Source organism: Bactrocera tryoni, chromosome 2 (genome assembly GCF_016617805.1).
Source record: "Bactrocera tryoni isolate S06 chromosome 2, CSIRO_BtryS06_freeze2, whole genome shotgun sequence".
In the NCBI taxonomy this organism is placed as follows: Eukaryota; Metazoa; Arthropoda; class Insecta; order Diptera; family Tephritidae; genus Bactrocera; species Bactrocera tryoni.
Window position 1 is genome coordinate 24,804,837 of NC_052500.1, and position 19,458 is coordinate 24,824,294.

At 36.5% G+C, this 19,458-nt stretch overlaps 3 protein-coding genes across 3 annotated transcripts; 2 read left to right on the top strand and 1 right to left on the bottom strand.

Annotated features, from left to right (window-relative positions):
* Nucleotides 1-380: 380 nt before the first annotated feature.
* On the top strand, nt 381-2,674 carry LOC120769630. Its single transcript, XM_040096735.1, has 3 exons — nt 381-605; nt 680-1,326; nt 2,481-2,674. The coding sequence occupies exons 1-3, from the start codon at nt 381-383 to the stop codon at nt 2,545-2,547; spliced, it is 939 nt and encodes a 312-aa protein (XP_039952669.1). The 3' UTR covers nt 2,548-2,674.
* Nucleotides 2,675-4,865: 2,191 nt separating this feature from the next.
* LOC120768150 (blastoderm-specific protein 25D) lies at nt 4,866-11,467 on the bottom strand. Its single transcript, XM_040094711.1, has 8 exons — nt 11,036-11,467; nt 9,972-10,207; nt 9,683-9,905; nt 9,239-9,618; nt 7,753-9,179; nt 5,967-6,357; nt 5,777-5,888; nt 4,866-5,706 (listed from the first exon to the last, which is right to left on the bottom strand). The coding sequence occupies exons 1-8, from the start codon at nt 11,382-11,384 to the stop codon at nt 5,468-5,470; spliced, it is 3,357 nt and encodes a 1,118-aa protein (XP_039950645.1). The 5' UTR covers nt 11,385-11,467; the 3' UTR covers nt 4,866-5,467.
* A 973-nt stretch (nt 11,468-12,440) lies between these two features.
* LOC120768233 (probable inactive serine/threonine-protein kinase bub1) lies at nt 12,441-16,741 on the top strand. Its single transcript, XM_040094819.1, has 4 exons — nt 12,441-13,438; nt 13,502-14,458; nt 14,547-15,362; nt 15,453-16,741. Exons 1-4 carry the CDS (start codon nt 12,563-12,565, stop codon nt 16,176-16,178), a joined length of 3,375 nt encoding a protein of 1,124 aa, XP_039950753.1. The 5' UTR covers nt 12,441-12,562; the 3' UTR covers nt 16,179-16,741.
* The last annotated feature ends 2,717 nt before the right edge of the window (nt 16,742-19,458 follow it).

Sequence of the window (19,458 nt, forward strand, 5' to 3'; positions counted from 1 at the left end):
TATGTGTTTACATATCTACAAATGAAATGTGTGCATGCCCAGCATCCATGGCCAGCTTTTATTGAGCATAAGTCTGCTTTGAGCCTACATATGGAAGAAGTTCTAAAATAACTTTCGGCACTTTGTTCTTTCTACGCAATATACTACTTGTATACATACATACTTGTACATACAAAGGTATGGACAAGCAGAGACAAGTTGATATTACACGCTCTATAGAAATGTTAGCCATAAAAACCAACTTCTTCAGCCATGCACCCAACTCTATTCACCTTCTGCTATTCAGTCTGCAGCCGGCAAACGCAGAGGACGCATCAGTGGATCTGATTTGGCCTATACTTAGTGACTAAACTTGACTTGTGCATATTTGTTCAAACGAAATGAAAAGTTTAGAACTGGTTCAGCGGCGATTTGCTGGCGGGGTTTTCTTGGCCTTATTGCTTTTATGCGCGCCGGCCAGTGGACAACCGGTTAATGATGAGTTGTCCGCGGACAATGCAGACGCCAAAGTTATTTATGATCAAAGGCAAAGTGGTAAATACAATATACGCATCAATATTAAGGATGTGGCTATCATAGAAATGGATAATAGTGGCTTCGGTGATGTAAGTGCAGAGGCGATGTTTTTATGGAAAAAATTTGTATAAACACTATTATTATTTGTTGTTTTCTGTTGCAGGAGAACTTTGGCGAAGAAGATTATTATTATGACGAAGAGGATTTAACGGTTAAGCCCTTAAATTTCACCAAACCGCCGAAAGTAACGACTTCGCATGAAGCGCTTTGCTCAGCAGAGTCGCAACAAGTCACCTCAGCACCAACGCAAGCAACATTATTGCCAACAAAATTAGAGGAGTCCACAAACATGTATTCGACACCAATTGCAACAAGCGTGTATCCAACAAATTACAATAATAACACCATGGTGACAGACACCATGTCATCGCAAGCAACACCGAGTCAGACAACACAAGAAAGCAGTGACACCAGTTTCAGACTGCTTCCGTCCCTCCATTTGAATCAGGCGGTGTCTGAACCACGTTCACGCAATAGCATAATTTCCAGATTATCAACAGCGCGTCCAGTAAGCGAGTCCATGAAGCCATCAATTATCTCGCCAATTGCTGTTCAAGAATCACCGAAGTTTTCAGGTGCTTTACCAAATGCTCAAAGGCGTCATCACAATTTTGTGAACAAATATAGCATGCTGCAAACCCCAAGGTCGCCGCTTTATCCGCTAGCTAAAGGATATGGCCAACGTTGCCGAACACATCAATACCGCGACGTAAATGGCGGTTGCCGCAATAAGCGTTCTTCTTCATTTCTGTGAGTTGTTGTTTAATGGAATGAATTTATATATTTTAAACGATAATAGAGCGGATATTAGTGAGTGTGAAGGAGATTGGTGTATTTTCCAAAATTAACGATTCTTTGTTGACAAGAACTCTAAGGAATGTACTACTGTGGGCAAAAAATAGTAAGACTATGCTTACAACCCGGAAAAAGACGATCAGTCGGCCGAATATCGTGCCAACAACAAGTCTAAATCCATCGCTTAATTAAGCGATAGCTTCCAAAGTGTAATTCCCGATATTACGAAGGACTTTTTCTAATAAGCTTTTCTTACACAGAGGAAAACTTCAGCTTCTTTAGAATGCTGTACCTTTGTAAAGAGTATCTCCAATAAGTTAGAATCGAATTTTGTTGCTGAGGTCAAAAACAGAAAGATTGAACGTCAGGACAGAAGTAGTTCTAAAACTATTAATATCTTTTTAGAAATTTGAGCTCAACTAATTGATGTTTTTTTGGTTTTCGTTTAATTTGGTTGTAATTTTGAAGAATGTTGCCAAGTTGACAGTTCTTGGTCGGCTATAAATCCAGACCCATTCCAGTTATTCAGATAAGACTGTTATTATAGTAACGGTTATCTAATCTCCGTTTGAATGGAAAGGTTCAGATAAGTGGTCATCGCATTCATCCAATGGCAATGCCGGGTCATCCAACGGTAGGCCCAGGAAACGTGCTGTTTTGACAGAGTTGGACCATAAGGAGAGTTGTGTCAGATGTGGGCATGCAAAAAGTGATCCATTAGGATGGTGAGCATAAGCTAAGTTGTCGTCGACGTCATCCAACGGAATGCCCAAGAAACGTGCTGTTTCGACTTTGTTACGGCTCTGAACTCTGGCGAGTTGACAGTCCTTGACCCGAAACAAATCCGGTTCCGATCCGGTTACGTACACCTGATTGTCGTGGGAACGGGCCTCATTGCTATTGTTCTAGCCGGTAGACAGTGGAGGTTGTGTAATGTATTCCATTCAGAATTCAGAGGTGATTCGTGAACGGAATCTTGTTTTTAACTTCTTTAGTACAATTTGCATGGCGGAGCGTCTTTTGTTTTTGTTATTTGCAAATTTAAAAAAATTTATAACAATATTTATAATAAGTACATTATATACATATCTATATGAATATTTTTTCAGAAAAAAATTGCTTAGCATCATTGCCACGTTTCCACGCGAGCTTGTCAAAGATGCTCCAGACGAATAAGCGCACAAAGAAAGCACGCGATCCAGTTGAATGTACGAGCACACACACTACGAAGTACATATACAAAGGAAACAATACAATGCGAAGAATACTTGCATAGATACATTTTATATATGTATTAAGCATTAGGGTGAGCCAAAAAACCCCAAAAAAATTATTTCAAAAAATATGTTTTCAATAAAAAAATATGTTTTGATTAAAAAAAATGTTTTCATTAAAAAAAAAAGTTTTCATAAAAAAATGTTTTCATAAAAAATATCTTTTCATTAAAAAAATATGTTTTCATAAAAAAATGTTTTCAAAAAAAAATGTTTTCATTATAAAAACTGTTTTCACTAAAAAACTGCTGTCATTAAAAAAATAATAAATTAAATATAAAAAAATATTTTCACTCAAAAATAGTATGTTTTCATTAAAACAAATATATATGTTTTCATTAAAAAAAATGTTTTCATTAAAAAAAAAAGTTTTCATAAAAAAATGTTTTCATAAAAAAAATATGTTTTCATCATAAAAAATGTTTTCACTAAAAAAACTGCTTTCATTAATAAAACAAATAAATAAAATATTTTTCATTATAAAATATTTTCACTCAAAAATAGTATGTTTTCATTAAAACAAATATATATTTCAATTAAAAAAATAAATAAAGAAAATATTTTTTCATTATAAAATGTTTTCATTAAAAAATATGTTCTCATTAAAAAAAATATGTTTTCATTAAAAATATACTATGTATGTACATTAGGGTGGCCCTTAGTTCATATGTAAAAACATAAAATAAAGAAAATATTTTTTCATTATAAAATGTTTTCATTAAAAAATATGTTCTCATTAAAAAATATGTTTTCATTAAAAAATACATGTTTTCATAAAAATAAATTAAAAAATATTTTTACATTAAAAAAGAAATAAATAAAATATTTTTTCTTTAAAAAATGTTTTCATTAAAAAAATAAAAAAAAATATATTTTTTCATTTAAACATATTTTCATCAAAAAAATATTACTTATTTGCGCTAAAAAAATATGTTTTCATTAAAAAAATAAATTAAATATTGTTTCATTAAAAAATGTGTTTTCTTTAAAAAAAATATGTTTTCTTTAAAAAAATATGCTTTTAGAAAAAAAATATGTTTTCATTAAAAAAATTACCGAAATTCAAAAATATGTTTCCATTAAAAAATATATATTTTTTCATTAAAAATAAATAACTTTTCAACCATTTAGAACTTACATTTTTTAAAATACCTTAGATTTTTTTATCAAATCAAAAAATATTATATATGAGGTCCTTGACTTGCAATTTTCAGCGAAATCTTTAACTGCATAGACACCTTTTAAAATGAAGACACAAAATTTTTCTTAGAGGAATATTATTTTCTCCGTATATTGGTTCACTTTAACCCATAAATCATAATTTAGTTGTGCAGTTTTTGGCGCACCCTAATATGCATGTTTTCCAAATGAAAATATGTATGTATTATATACACATAATAAAGATTTCTTATTGTGCTTGTCAGCTGTCATTTATAATAAATATTAAAATTCATAAGACATTGTTGTTTTTTTTTGGTTTTGTTATTTCATTGTTTTATTTTACTTCATCTCAACATTTTAGTGCAGTTCAGTACACATTATATAATATATATTATTAAGATATATTGCAAATGATAAAAACGAGTACATATTTATTTAGTTATGTAGTAAGTGTATATATAAAATAGGAAGTAGAGAGGAGGGGAAATTCATTTCAGATTCTCGGTAATTTTGTATGTAATTTCCGATTCGAATATACAAGTCAACTTAAGTGCTGTAAATTAAATGAAATTTTAATACTTTTAATACTTTAAACAGCTATTGAGTTTACATTATTTCCTATATAAATTGTTCTTTTAACTTCGATATGATTTTTGCTTTCAACGACTGCGTGGAAACGAACATGTTTTGTGTGAATTTAGTTGCGGTATGCAAATTTACTGCAATTTTCTGCATTTTACTGCAATTTTCTTATAACAAACAACAATATATCGTGTCTTTTTATTACGAGCTTAGGCATATGGCATTTAGGAATCAATGTAAGTGTTTATATGTTAAGTTTAGAAATTTAAAATTTAATTCGCTAGGTCAACGGTTGTTGCAGTTTGGTAGACATAATTCCACTTTAACTACTTAAATAGAAATAAAGGACATACACTATAGAATTTTCAATAAATAAATAATAAAAATATATATGTAGTTACATGCATACGCTTAAAAATCAATATAAACGAATTTCAAAAATCAACACCAAAAACAAAACGAAAAACTACACCAAACTAGCACTTACATATGTAGAAATTTAAAATTTAATTAAATTATGCTTCATTTCACTATGTATGTATATATGTATGTTACGCATAAAAACTGCTTACGTCATTATAAAAAAACAAAAATATTTTACCGCCTACGATTCAAAAGAAATCAAAATACCAAAAAAAAAACATGGAAAAGTTCACATAAGTCCTCAGAGAGTAAGGGTTAAAATTATTTAATACTCGCTTTGAATATCTACAGAATAAAAGAGTACACTATTATATGGGCATGTCATGAATACCACCGTTATTACCACACGTTTTTCCTACCTATCAACTATTAATATCGTAAAACGCTACGATAGCTACATTCCATATATGTATATATGTATTGTATGTTAGACCTATTACTAATATTCAGTGTGAATAGTGTGTGTGTGTAATTTCAGGTGCCAAACACGAGCAGTTGTGCGACATTGGATCCGTTTGTGTTATAACATCATTTACGTGGACATTAAGGCTTGCGTACATTTAATATTAACTAGTCATAAAACAACAAAAAAAAATTAAACACTTTCTCTAACGCAATATATCCACTTCTTTGGGTAATATGTTAGTGTAATATATTTAAGGCATTCCCGGCAAACCATTTAGACCCTGACGCTGTTGATGCATCATGTTCATGCGCGCACGATGCTGCTCCAACCGTTGCACGGTGGCAGCCAAATGTGCATTCTCCACGTACAAATCTTTAACCAGCAAATCGGCGTTCTGCAAGCGCTGCACTTGTTCGGCCAACATGGAGCCTTGCGTCTCGATGCGGTTGTGCAGATCGGCCAGCTCCATTTGGTGCTGCTGCCACGAGCCTAAAGCGAAAGAAGAAAACAATTTAAAAATATATTTTTTGCAAACATTATTTTTGTTGTTGTTACGCACGTTGCATTAAGGACTCCGTTTGCTGCTGTTGCTGTTTGATAGCGTTTTGCAAGTGACGATTACGCAGCTCCAACTGGTTTACACGCTGTATAACGCTCGGATGTGGTGTGCGCTGATTATTTGAGAGATTAAAAAAAAACAAAAAATGAAAATTAAAAAAAATCAAACAATTATATATTATATTGCTTACAGCATATGCCTTCTCTAGCACTGGACGCGCTTCTTGCAGCTGCTGCAGTTCCATGACCAAGCCATCCCTTTGTAGTGACAGATTCTTGACTTGCTCGCGTAGCGATATCTCAAAGAACTTCAAACGCTTCAGCTCCTCCTTCATGCCCAGACTAGATATGCTATTCTCCGTGCTAGGTGATTTCTTCAATTGTTGTTGCTGTGATTGACGTGCGCTATGCGTGGATGCCGGACTGTGACTTTCCGAGCTTTTGCCCGAGGCTGTGGAGGAGACCTCATCTGTTTCCGACTCTGACTGCTTGGAATTGGAACCTGGCGGTTTTTGTATGGGTGCAATAGTGTCAACGGGTGTGGTGCTGAATATGGTGGTCTCCGATGTGGTTAGATTGTTGCTAAAATTTTTAAAGTTGCGTAAAATTTGCAGATTTTTCAATTTTTGATAGGAGCAGGAATTATTATTGATTATATATTTTAAACTTGAGGTTAGGTTGCAATCATTTTGTTGCCACAGGTAATCCAATAAAAATTGTGATTTTTTCCACTACAATAGTTGAGATATATACTTTTGTACATTCATAATCGACTTACAAAGGTGTATGCCCGGAAGTGCTCAAAGAGAGAGCAGGTAAGTAAAATTTAAAGGACATCTGAGGTTTTGTGTGTGTTGGGATGGGAAACATATGTAGACAGGTCACTTTTAAAATGACAAGTGCCAACATAATTCTGCCGTGTTGACAGTCTTTGACCGAATGAAAAAAAGCGTCGTCGACGATCGCTGCATGTACCATGACAGTCGGGTCTAAGTAACCGAAACGGATCCGGATTTTAACCGGCTAAGGACTGTTAACTATGCACCATCCCTCGAAATTACTTCAGGATTGTCTTCTGCCGCTACAACATTAGGGTTCGTCTAACTCGAAAATTATGAGAAATACTTTCTACCGGCACAGCAGCAACAAGAAGGCGGAAGAAAGGGAACGTTGAAAGCAAATAACCAAAAATTCACAATTCTTAAATTCACAGTTACGTAATAACTACTCGGCAAACCTATTTCTTTTTTAAGTTGATGCGAAAATTTCATAAGGAGATAAGATAAACGGCTAAGAGCTCCGTTCCTCAAAATTTTCGAATATTGGAAATAAAAAAAATACTCATAAACGCACCTTCAAAACCAAATAAAGCAATAGAATAGTAACCAACCCAACAACCAGCAACAACAAAAACAATACCTCAAAATCTTGTGATAGTATTATCTATGACTAAGCGATATATCTATGTCCTCAAAACAAAATCTCAAATAAATGTCATATAAAAACGTTTTCTTTATTTTTCATAATTTGTTATCCAAGGGTAGCTTCTGCAGAAGCGTGAAAGCACTTGCTCACGTTAAATAGTGTCACTGTGGACCCCAGTACCCTCACCTCATGAAACCTTAATGCAAGAATAAGGTTGAGTGAGGTTGCCAACCAATGTGAGCTATGGAATGTCACTAGTGTTTATTTAAGTTAACAACCAAGAAACAGTCAGTCTTTAAATATAAAGCAATAATAAATAAGTAGTCTAAGCATTCGTTATCCTAAAATGCGAATTTCTTATAGCCGAACTATCTAATCGATTCGCTACATTTCATGTCTTTAGGTTCCATGCGCATGAATAAAGGGAATCTGTTTAGAAAAAAATGTTATGTGACAGAATAGGTTAGGAGAACTTCAATAAAAAATTTTGATGACTGTTTGAAGTAAGGTTAAGTCGAAAAAACTCCAATGCAAAAGTGGAAGAAAACTTACCGATTTGCTTGACGCGTCGGCGATTCGGGTGATGGTGGAAAAACGGTATTATAACTTTTAGCTGGCTCTTGTATGGTGCTCTGATGCCACAAATAACTAATCGGCGAACTGGCCGGACTCTGTTTATCGGGATTGATGTGTAAAGCACTCACTGCCATAGCTTCGTTGTTTAGTTCGCAAGCGCCGGTTAGGATTTCGACACTTTCGCCCAGTCTAGTGCGCAAATCTTCGATTTCTCGTTGTAAGTTCTCGATTTCGTTGCATTTTTCGTCGAACATTTTTCTTGCCGTTTCGCGTAAATCATTCGCTTCGGCCTCCAGATCGGCATATTGCTGCTCCAGCGCATCCTTCTCCTCAATCGGTGATAGTCTACCGTCGCGACTGAATTGTTCCTCATATTCACGCACCTTCTCCATTAATTCGGTGAATTTTTTATCACTCTCCTGTTGTTCTTCTTCATAGATTTGACGTTCTTTCTCGAATAATTGCCGTTCTTCGGCCAATTTCGATTGCCAATAATCTTCGCAGTCTTCATAAGCACGTTGCATTTGTTCCAAACTGGCTTCTAACTCTTTGCAGCGCTCATCGGCTGGTATACCCTCACTGGATGTACCAGGTGTTTTCTGCTGTGCCTCAAGCTCTGCTATTTTCTGTTTGAGTGTGGAAATCTGCTCCAGGTAATCTTTCACATTATCTGTCGCGCTATTTGCGTGTGTTTCCGATTCGCGCAACTCTGAGTTGAGTGCCATCCACTCGCCGCTGGTGTCACTTGCCTCACTGCCGGTCGTATCGGTGCATTTCCGTAATTTACCCAATCGTGGGCTTTCTTCTGTGATATGTGTTTTACTTGGTGAGTCACCGCGTCGCTTCGTAGCAGTTAAATTAGCTGCTTGTTCCGCATCATCCAAAGCCACACTGCCAACATCTAACGTAGTAGATGAATTTGTGTTGCTTATAGATTTTTTGTTCTTCGATTTTGTTCGCAATAGTTCCAAATTCAAGCTTTCTATTTCGGCTACTAATTCATCAGTCTTATCTCTTAAGTTTTTATTATCTACTTGCAATTCGGATACCTTCTCTACTAGCCGCGCGACTTCTTCATCTTCATCCACACGCTTGCCATTGCGATTCTCTCGAACATCCGTACTTGTGTCCCTATCTAAATCTGCCAGTTGCAGATTTAGTTGCACATTCTTCTCAAGTAACTCTGTAATTTGCTTTTGCATCTTTTGGTGCTCACTTTCTAATTCACAATTTTCCTTTCGTACCAATTCCAATTCGGTTTTGTTTCTGATTTCCTCCTGCTCCAGCTGTTTGATGCGCGCTTCCAGACGCGTCGTGAAACTGCTCCAATTTTCACGATCATTTGCCATGCGCGTCGACAATTCTCGCACCAGTGTAGCATGCCGTTGTTCAAGCAATCGTACCTGCTTGAGGAAATGCGTATTAGCGATATTTCAACGTAAACAAATATTTTTAATTTTACCTCTTTTTTTGAGGTATCCTCCAAGGATGCATGTCGCTCGTCAATTTCCGCTGCCAAGAGCGCCAATCGTTGATTTGCGTCCTTATTACTAGAATGTAGCTTTTTGTTCTCGTCATGCAATTGGCGTACGTTCTGACGTAGCGCTGTCATTTCCGACGCCTGCAACGCCATGTAGGCACGTACCAACGCCAGCTGTGTGTCATCATCCAAACCACGTAACTCCTCTTCCAAAACCTTGTTCAATTGCGCCACATTAACCTCGTCGTCATCGAAGCCGAGTGCTAGTAGTATACCTCTGCCATTCGCAATTTCCGCCCCCTCGAATATATCTAGTATTCTATGCACAGGCAATGTTTCAGGTTCCGTCAATGGTGGCGATTCTGTAAGTGATTATATGATACTATATAGTTATTTATGTAATGAATTATCAAGCAATATATTTACCTAACGATTCCATGCTACTCGTCAGCACTTGTCTCGGTTGACGCTTGTCCCAAAGATCTGTTTTTTGAATACCAGAACTTAAGGATTTAGAATTGATCTTATGCTGCATGCTTCGTTGCGTGGGCAATGAGGAGCAGCGCTTTAGTTTGCCACCACCATTTGTTGTGGGAGGGCGGCGTCTCCCTTTATTAGGAATGTCAGTTTGTGAAGAAGAACGCTGCACCTATAGATTTTGAGAATATATTATTTCAATATGATATAGATTTAACATTTTTTTATGTACACTTACAGATGATAGGCAATTGTGTACATTTATTTCGCATGATCTATGATCATTGCTCTCAATATCATCATCAGAATCTGTCAGCGATATATTTTTTGTTTTATGTCCTGTAGGTCGCGAGCGTCGGCCATACTTTTTTGAGCCCATCACAAGTTTCGGAGAAACTTCTCGATCGGATACCGCATGATCGCTTTCCACAGGTTTAGTTCCTTCATTTGTGTCACATATGACTAGAGTTCGCTCTGTAATAATATGTATAATGTTAGCAATTTTACCAAAAATTTATAATTATTTAATAAATTTGTTATAACAAGTACCTAGAATGTTTGCTAAAGCGTCTACACTCGTGTCATCATCGTAGATGTTAGTTTTCTTCTTGTAATAAAAGAGAGTACCCATCTCTAAAACTTTTTTTTGAACTAGTTATAACTTTAAGTTATATTCATACGAGCACTTGCACTTTTCATGGATTTTGGAAACAAACTAAATATACTAGACACGCGTTTGCCTATTTATGATTTATCAGTCAGGTTTCACGCAGGTAAATTCAGACATTTTGCCTAAAATGCGCTATATAAATCGCGACTTACTTTGACAGAGGCTTAAATTCCAAGAAATAGAAGATGCAAAACAAGGTAAACAAAGGGGGCTATTGTCCTTTGTAATTCACATTATCAGCATAAGTGCATGCAAAATATTTTTTAGAAATATTGAACCAAACGCGTGTTTTCAAAAACTGCTAGGTAATAAAGCCTACCTACCTATAACCATAGCATGTTGTTTTTATCGCTATTTTCATTGTTTTCATATGATTAGTGTTGATTACCTAAAATATTTGAAAATCAGTGTCTGCAAATGACCATGCGTACATGCATAGATGCATACACATATACACACACATGTGTGCATTGTTTCATCAATACGGCAGCTTTCACTATTTAGATAATGTGCAAAAATGGTTATTAGATTGATAAAATAAATAACTGCACTTATCGTATTTTATCTCAAGGTGACTTCTGTGGGAGACATCGATGTTTGTGTTAGTATTATGCCTATCATTATACATTTACCTTTAGTATCTGCCAAACAGCTACTGTTACTATTACTACTATTGATGATCGTCGCCGCTGAGATCACATCGCTACTGCGTTTGTATGTGTCACCTTTCTTGTATTGTTCTTTTGTATCCAACTCGAGTTCTGCACCGAGAAAGTTTAATAGTGCTTCTTTGAAGCAGTCAAAAGACACACGACCATTGCCAGATAAATCAGCAATAAGCACTGCTCCTTTGTCCTGAAGCTCCAGGAGGCCACACAAACGACGCAATGATTCTTCATCTAGTAAACCACATTGCTCTTTGTCACAACTTTGAAACATTTGGTATAATTTTAATTCATATGGGTCAGAAGAAAGCTCCATTGCATCACTTGTTTAAAAGAAATTTTATAAAAGTGCAAAATATCTTTTACGTTAAAACTAAAACAGAAAATTAATAAAAAAATCTTTTCACTTATATTTTGCACTAGTGAATGAATAGTATTGCCATTTACAACATATGTACATTACTGATAAGTTATGATTGGTAATCTGATTACCAGTGGTAACCGGTTGATTAAAAGAAAATTTTAATTTTCAATTGGATCATTGTTTTTTGCTCATATAATTTGTTATTTTAATATAAGTTGTAGTTTGGGTTAATGGAGATTAAGTTATCAACATAAGAAAACGTTATGATGATATATGTAAATAAAATATTTGTTGTTTGTGATTATAAAGTATTTGTAACCTATTTTTAAAAAACTAAACGAATGGAATAACAATAATACGGGAATTCTGCCGGTACAATAACAACAACCGCAAAATTTAATTAATACATTGACCTTCAATGAGATCAATTATTATAAAATACAATGCAATACTATTATATATATATACAAACTTTATATTATTTGCATAATGCTTATAAAAAGTAATAAAACACATTCCTTATTTATTAAAAAAAAAACAAAATTTATATGTACTGCATTCAGTTTCAATTATGAACATATTAAAAAATGATTTGTTAATTACCGAGCATACTTTATATTTTTCAGTGTAAAAACACTTTTAACTCGCATATACTGCGTACCCTCTAATGGAAAGTAAATGTTTAACATATTACTTCGAATCATCCTGTGTCGGCCATTTTCAAGTGGTGGTAAGTTAGCAGGGTTGCAATGAAATAATTATTTAAATTTTTAGAACATATTTGATTTTATCTTATTTTCTTACTTGGATTTAATAAAATTTTTATAAATCGAGAATCCTTCAACAAAGTATTAATACTAAATGTATTTTTTTAAGTTAAAAAGTTGTCTTTCCAGCCATTTTCAGAACGTAACGTTACACAATTAAACACTCTGTGCAACCCTGCAGCATACGTCAAGGTGAGTTTTTACTTCAGCTGCCGTATTTTGCATTAAAGTTAATTCAATCTTAGTTTTTGATAGTTATTTTATAGTAAAAACAAAGAAAAAATTTAGTTAATTCCTTTTAAACATTAAGAACACTAAGTGGAAGTGTTTGAAATTATCGCCCCATAGCTGGTGCCGCTGGCGATGATGAATTCTTGTTTGCCAGTGCTTGTAGCTACGGATTCAATGCACGGCTTCCTGAGGGACAAACAAGCCTGGGAGAATGCAATCTCCATGTATCAAGGGCCCGATCCACTAGATCACTGGTATAATTACATTTGCTGGTATGAAAATCATTTGCGCGGTGATCCAGAAAATAAGTTCAGAGAAACGCTTGAACGTTGTTTAGCGCTATTTGAACACAGTGACTTTTACAAGCAAGATTTGCGAATGGTGCGTCTCTGGTTAAAGTACATTGAAATGCAAACACACCCACTGCATTTTTATCAAGTTTTATACCAACGCGGTGTTGGTAGACAAGTGGCCGCGTTCTATATTGGTTGGGCGGGTTATTATCAATCTATTCATGCGCTAAAAGAAGCTGAGTCTGTGTTTAGCTTGGCATTCCAAGAAAAAGCTCAAACATTTGAAGAACTTCACCATGCACACAATAAGTTCTTATATATGCAAAATGCTGCTCAAATGGCGCTACATCATCAACAACAACAACAACAGTTAAGCCATCAACAAACTCATGCGATTCATTATCAACAAAGTGGACAGTGTCAAACACAACCCGTAACGCATACAATTTCTCAGCCACAAATTCAGCAACAAAGTCATCCACAACAACAAACACAAACACAACAAACTGCACAAATGCAAACGCAGGCGCAGTCATCTCAACACCAAAATTATCACAGGCAACAATCTTCTGCTGATGCGACGGCTTCTAATTCTTACTATCAGCCACACGCGCATGCCAGTATGCGGTCCACGCAGGATCAATTGTATCAACAGCAAGCTTACCAAACCCAAACGGCTGGTTATCAAAATTCAACGGAACAAACTACTAACCAGGTTAGATATTGCTTCTATTTGATATTTTGATTTTATATTAAATCTTTATTATATGAATTACAGTTTAACGGCGCCACTGTTACGGTGTACCAAAATAATCCAGAAGCTCACGCTGAAGTAAGCACTTTTAAGAATGGCACGGCGAATGATCGAGAAGAATATGGAAAAGCGAATAGAACTACGTTACCGACAGAGGGAGGTCATCCCGTTAAAGTTGAGCCAATATGTGAAAAAACACTTACTCCAACAACAACACCAATTGGTCCCTGTAAATTGCCGCGAAAATTTGCCGCCTATTGTCGCAACAATTATGAGACATGGAAACCAGCACTCTTTCTAGAAGAGCCTGAAGACCCGAATCGTCGTTGCCACTATGCAAAGCAATTAGTGTATCCTGGAACAGGTGTGGAATATAGTCCTGAAGAGCTTAGGGCACAAAAGTTCATAACACGTCTAACCGAAATGCAACGTTTAAAAGAGGAAGCAGCACAGCTGAAGGCAGAAGTTATAGTGAAAACTGAAGAGAGTGAACCTACAACCCAAGAAATACAAGAAATAGGTGCTGTACAACAGCAACATGTGCAACAACATTTGGAAGTAACTGTTGCAAATGCAGGCGTAAATGTCAATGTATCTACTAATAATCACAAACATAGAGCTAGTACAAATGAGCAGTCTGGAGCGAATGGCGTTGAGCCGATCGTACAAAATTATCAACACATAAGTGCATACTCTCAAACACAAATTCAGCTGCAACAACAACATCATCAACATAATCTTTATCGTCACACTATCCAACAAAATTATCAAAATGAGAAGCAACAGCAATTCCAGCAACAAAATAAATCAGTGAATGAAGTGGACAATGGGTTGGATGACTTAGAAGATCAAATTGAAGCTTCCACAATACGTTTAGGGGAAAATAAGACTATAAAAATTAAGTTCAAAAAGGAACGTCAACAGCATGGACACACAATAAAAGGAAATAACTATGTCATTGAGGGCATATACCAGCAGGAGGTAAGTTATATAAATACTTTTGTATTTTAGCTGGAGATTTATGAGTATTTATTATCATATTAAATATATTAATTTCGTTACTGCTTAGGTGTCTGCTGCTTCACCATCGACGCCGGAATTCGGTAGAATTAAAAATGGCCACACTTTTCATCCGTACAGCATGGATAATACTTCAACGCCCAAAACCAGTTCAAAACGCTACAAAGCAAAATTGAAGCGAATTAATAAACTGCCAATTAGCACTGGTAGTAGCAGTAATTCCTCGACTGCGGAAAATGGTGGCGATACTAATGGCAACAGCAGCGCTGTCACCACCGAACACATACAACCGGCTGACGCTGTGGACGATGTTGTACAAAACGCTACATTCAATGATAATGCAAATTATTCATTTTCAAGCGCCGTTGCATTGGATAACTCGCATTGTTCATTGACTTCTGCGGTGGGACGCCTCAATTTTCGTGATACTACAACAGCATACAATACGAGTGCCGTGGCAGATATTTCCACTTATCAAGAGAACTCATATTTTGCCACACAACATGATACGGAGGCGAAGGAGCGACGCCTGCGCAAAGCACACGAAATCATTGAGCATCACTTGACCAAGGAGGCTATCGATCCGTTCAATAGTGAATTGTGTCGTGCATTCCTAACTAAACTTGACTTCCCAGGCTCGGATGATAGTTGTGCCAACTACAAAATCGTACAAACACCACTGCCAAAGATAGCGAATACGCGCACGCTAAGCTTGCCCGACGGAGTGCAATTTAATATTGATAAGGAGGTGGGACGTGGCTCCTATGGCTCAGTATATAAAGCTACAGATGCTAATACTGGAAATGTGGTGGCGTTGAAATTCCAGAAACCGCCAAACACTTGGGAGATCTATATTTGCGATCAAGTGAGTGAAGCGTTTTCTTTATTTTTAGTTTTTTTAAGATAATTAATTTTGAAATTTTAAATAAAATTTTAAATTTTTATAAATTTACAGGTGTTGAAGCGCGTTAAGTCATCTAATATTCTGCCGGGTCTTATGGACATTTCGGTAGCAATAATAGCGCCGAATGCCAGTATTATCGCCACAGAATTTTCGCCATTCGGCTCACTACTCGATATAAACAATAAGATACGCCAAGCAACCACAAAAGTGATGCATGAGTCATTGGTCATGCACTTTTCCGCGCAGATATGCAACATCATCAATCACCTACACATAAACAAAATAATACATGCGGACATAAAGCCCGACAATTTCCTGTTAATGCGTATACCCAGTACCGATTATCATTATCCCTCGCTGCGTCTTATTGATTTTGGCTGCGCCATCGATATGACACTCTTCCCCGAGCCGGATACGACGAAGTTTCGCAAGGTTATACAAACGGACGGCTTCACATGCATCGAAATGCAGGAGGGCCGCCCATGGGCATACGAAACGGATCTGTTCTGCATTGCCGGCACCGTACATGTGATGTTGCTGGGCGAGTACATGCAATTGCAGAAGCGCGCCGGTACATGGGACATTAAGCAGAAGTTGCCGCGTTACTTAAAGAAACACGTCTGGACCAAGTTCTTCAATGATATGTTGAATATAAAAAGCACAAATTTGCCAGACTTGAACGAAATGCGTCATACCTTTGATCAGGAAGCGGCACGCATGGATTCCGAATTGCAGAGCCAAATACGTACATTATCAAATATTTTGCATCGGCGATAACCGTGGCAATACTAGTGCAGCATATGGCAATCGTCAAATAATCGTTACCACCCACTTAATTTTTATATATTTGTTTCTTTTAATTATATCATAAGTTCACTCATGCCCATTATAGACAATGTCTTACCATGTGGCAAGTATTTAGAAAACCCTTTATTTCCATTCAGTTGGTATCATAAATGAAATTTGTTTTATGCAAAAATAATTGTTTTGCAATTTCAATCACTTATTGTTTTAAGTCAATGTATTATTGAAACCGCTGCAAAGTAAGGTCCTACCGGCAAAAATGAAACACAATGCCTTTACTTGGTCTGCCGTAACAACGCTGCGGCCCTTACGCGTCAGCGTCAGTTGTATCATACCGCTTTTATGATCACAAGCAATTATTCACACAAATATATTTTGTTCGCTTAGATAAAAGTTCAAAAAAAAAAAAAAAAATGCTAAAAGCTTTGCAGGCGTACCGTGGACAAGGTTTTGTTGAGGTTATAATCAAACAAAATTATATATGATGTATGTGTATAATAAATCCAGAAAATACAAAAATTGTGTATATATCGATATAAATGTAAAATATTGATTTCATTATAATTTCAAAAAATAATTGGATTGAAAAATAAAATATACGATTTTAAGTGATAATGGAATTAGTTGAACGCATTCTTCTCATATGCAAAATTGCAGAAAATAATAAATATAATATAATATAAAATGTAAAAAATTTCATGAAGTGATTAGAATATGTTTATAATGCCGCTGCTTGACCGTTAGTTACTTATTTATTAAGTTCAACATTAGGCACCACTTAGGTTAGGTTGAAAACCATATCACAGTTTGAAAAGCATAATGTTGTAACAGTTGAAAGACAAACAACAATAACAAATGCAAAATTTCGTTAAGAGATCTTAGCTAATAAAAAATTTTTTATACATGAAACTGGTAAAAATTATATACATATTTGTAACTATACATGATCAGCATGAGTTGATGTAGCCATATCCTCCTGTCCGTATATACACGAAATCGTCCCTCGGTTTTTGAAAAATCAAACGGAAATTTTGCACACGTCCTTTTCTCCCAAAGAAGCTGCTAATTTGTCGGAACTGTCGATATCGGAGCACTATAGCATATAGCTACCATACAAACTGAATGACCAAAATCAAGTTCTTCTATAAAAAAAAACCTCTTCATTTGTCATCACGAAATTTGCAAGGATTATTTTCCAAGCCAAGCTAAATAACTGACCACTGTATCATATAGCTGTTATACAAACTAAACGATTAGATTGATAAACGAGAAATACACCGCGGCCTTAGGACTAATGTGCCCTCTCCTAAATCACAAAGACTCACCTAACCCCAGCATATTGATAAAGTCCAATATACTGCTAGGTGCTAGCGAAGTGATGTGATCCCTATTTACTGAACGATAATAATCAAGTACTTGTTTTTCTGATATTTCTATTCCACTCTATTTGTATTTATACCCATAAGATAATCTTAAGTAAAAAATGTATAAAGATGCTAGAGTCTACTTGGTGTATTTCACCTGGCCTCATGAATTGGTGGTTGTTGTTGTTTTAACGGTTATCAGTCCCCGTTAGGATGGTAAGGGTTATCTGTGCGGGTACGGACCAAAGGGAAAAGGGTGTTAGATGAGGGGTTGGTAGGGCATGCAAAGAGGTGGTCAGTGTCATGCGGAGACTCGTTGCTTGCAGGACATGCATTGGGTATGTCTGGGTCAATTCTGGATAGGTAGGAGTTTAACCTGCTACAATATCCGGAATGAAGCTGCGCTAGGTCACTCGCGTATCCCGAGGCAATTCGAGCTCTTCGTCTGCGATGGGTGGTGGTTTGACCTAAGAACGCCATTCACGGGAAGGGCGTCGGTGAAGGTGATAAAGGCTCCACTGTGAATGGCGGTCAGTACCTGTGGAAAGTCTTTGCCTCATGCACTGGTGTTACACAGCGGTAGTCAAACCAATTTTACTTCACGGTGGCCTGGTGTGGGGGACCGCTTTGAACAAACACTCATACAGGAAACCGATGAAACGGATGAACGCAAAATTGGAGGCGTTAGTTAAATTCTCTACAATGATCTTCGGGCAGTGCTCAATAAGCAGGCGGCAGGTGAACACATTAAAACCCATACGCTCGTGCTGTTTTGGGAGGGAAAGCTTCTCGACACACTAAAAGAGGTGGCTAATGGAGTGGGATCCGGAATCCACTGCTTGGTGCAGGATGTCAAGTCGCCCTCATGCTTCCGGCATACTGCAGTATCGTCTTTGTAGTTAGCAAAGTGGCCGAGATAGCTAACAAGGAATCAACATAAAAATGGTTAATATATACGACGAAAGCCAGGCGGCAATTAAGGCATTAAACTCACATCGTTTTAAGTCCGAAGTTGCCCTTAGAAGCAGGAAGGCAGCCGATGTAGCGACTACATATATACTGCGTTCCAGGCCACAAAGAGCGACAAAGCTGACTGACGAATCAAAAAGAGTTGGTACAAGCAGAATCGCCATGATCATGTGCAAGAGCCTTTCAAGAAGATTTCCATGCCTTTTGCTCATGCAGTCTCGAAAGAACCGTCCGACGGCTGTTGTTCTCTTGGCAGTTCACAACCTACTGGCATCAAATGCGAACCGGATGGCCATATGTACTCGTATTTAATGATGATACATGCAAAAAGTGTAGAGAAGTTGGCAGGAGAGAGATGCTGCAACACTTCATACGCCTGTTTCTAGTGCTATCTAAAGCTCGTCTTAATTACTTAGTACTAGACGAAGTATCAAACTTAGATATCAAGGCGCTCTTAAACTTCGCAAAAACCGTTGACGTCCTGTATGACGAATACTTCACCTCAAACTAAACTTAACCTCCATCTGGCATTACTAAAGACCAGTAGGTGTATGCATGAAGTGACAGCTATGTATAAAGTATGTGGTTAATTGCAATATTTTGTTATTCCTATCTGCCCTTGTGGTTTCGTTGAGAAATCGATTCCTTCTCCCTTGGAAGAAATAGTTTACCTCCTGAGCTGGAGTCTTTGCATTTATTGAGATGAAAAGCTATAGAAAGAGTAGTATTGGTGTTTCGAGATATTCTTCTTCGATAGTCCATGTGCCCTTGGTCTATTTCATATGGCATGTGTACTTCGTAAGGTGGAAGTTGCTGTTGTGATGCTTTTTTTTCGATACTTCATGTACGGTGCCATTGATTGCATTGGTTTCTCCACATCACTTTCCACTTTTTTGCGTTTTTTATTTGATAAAATGAGA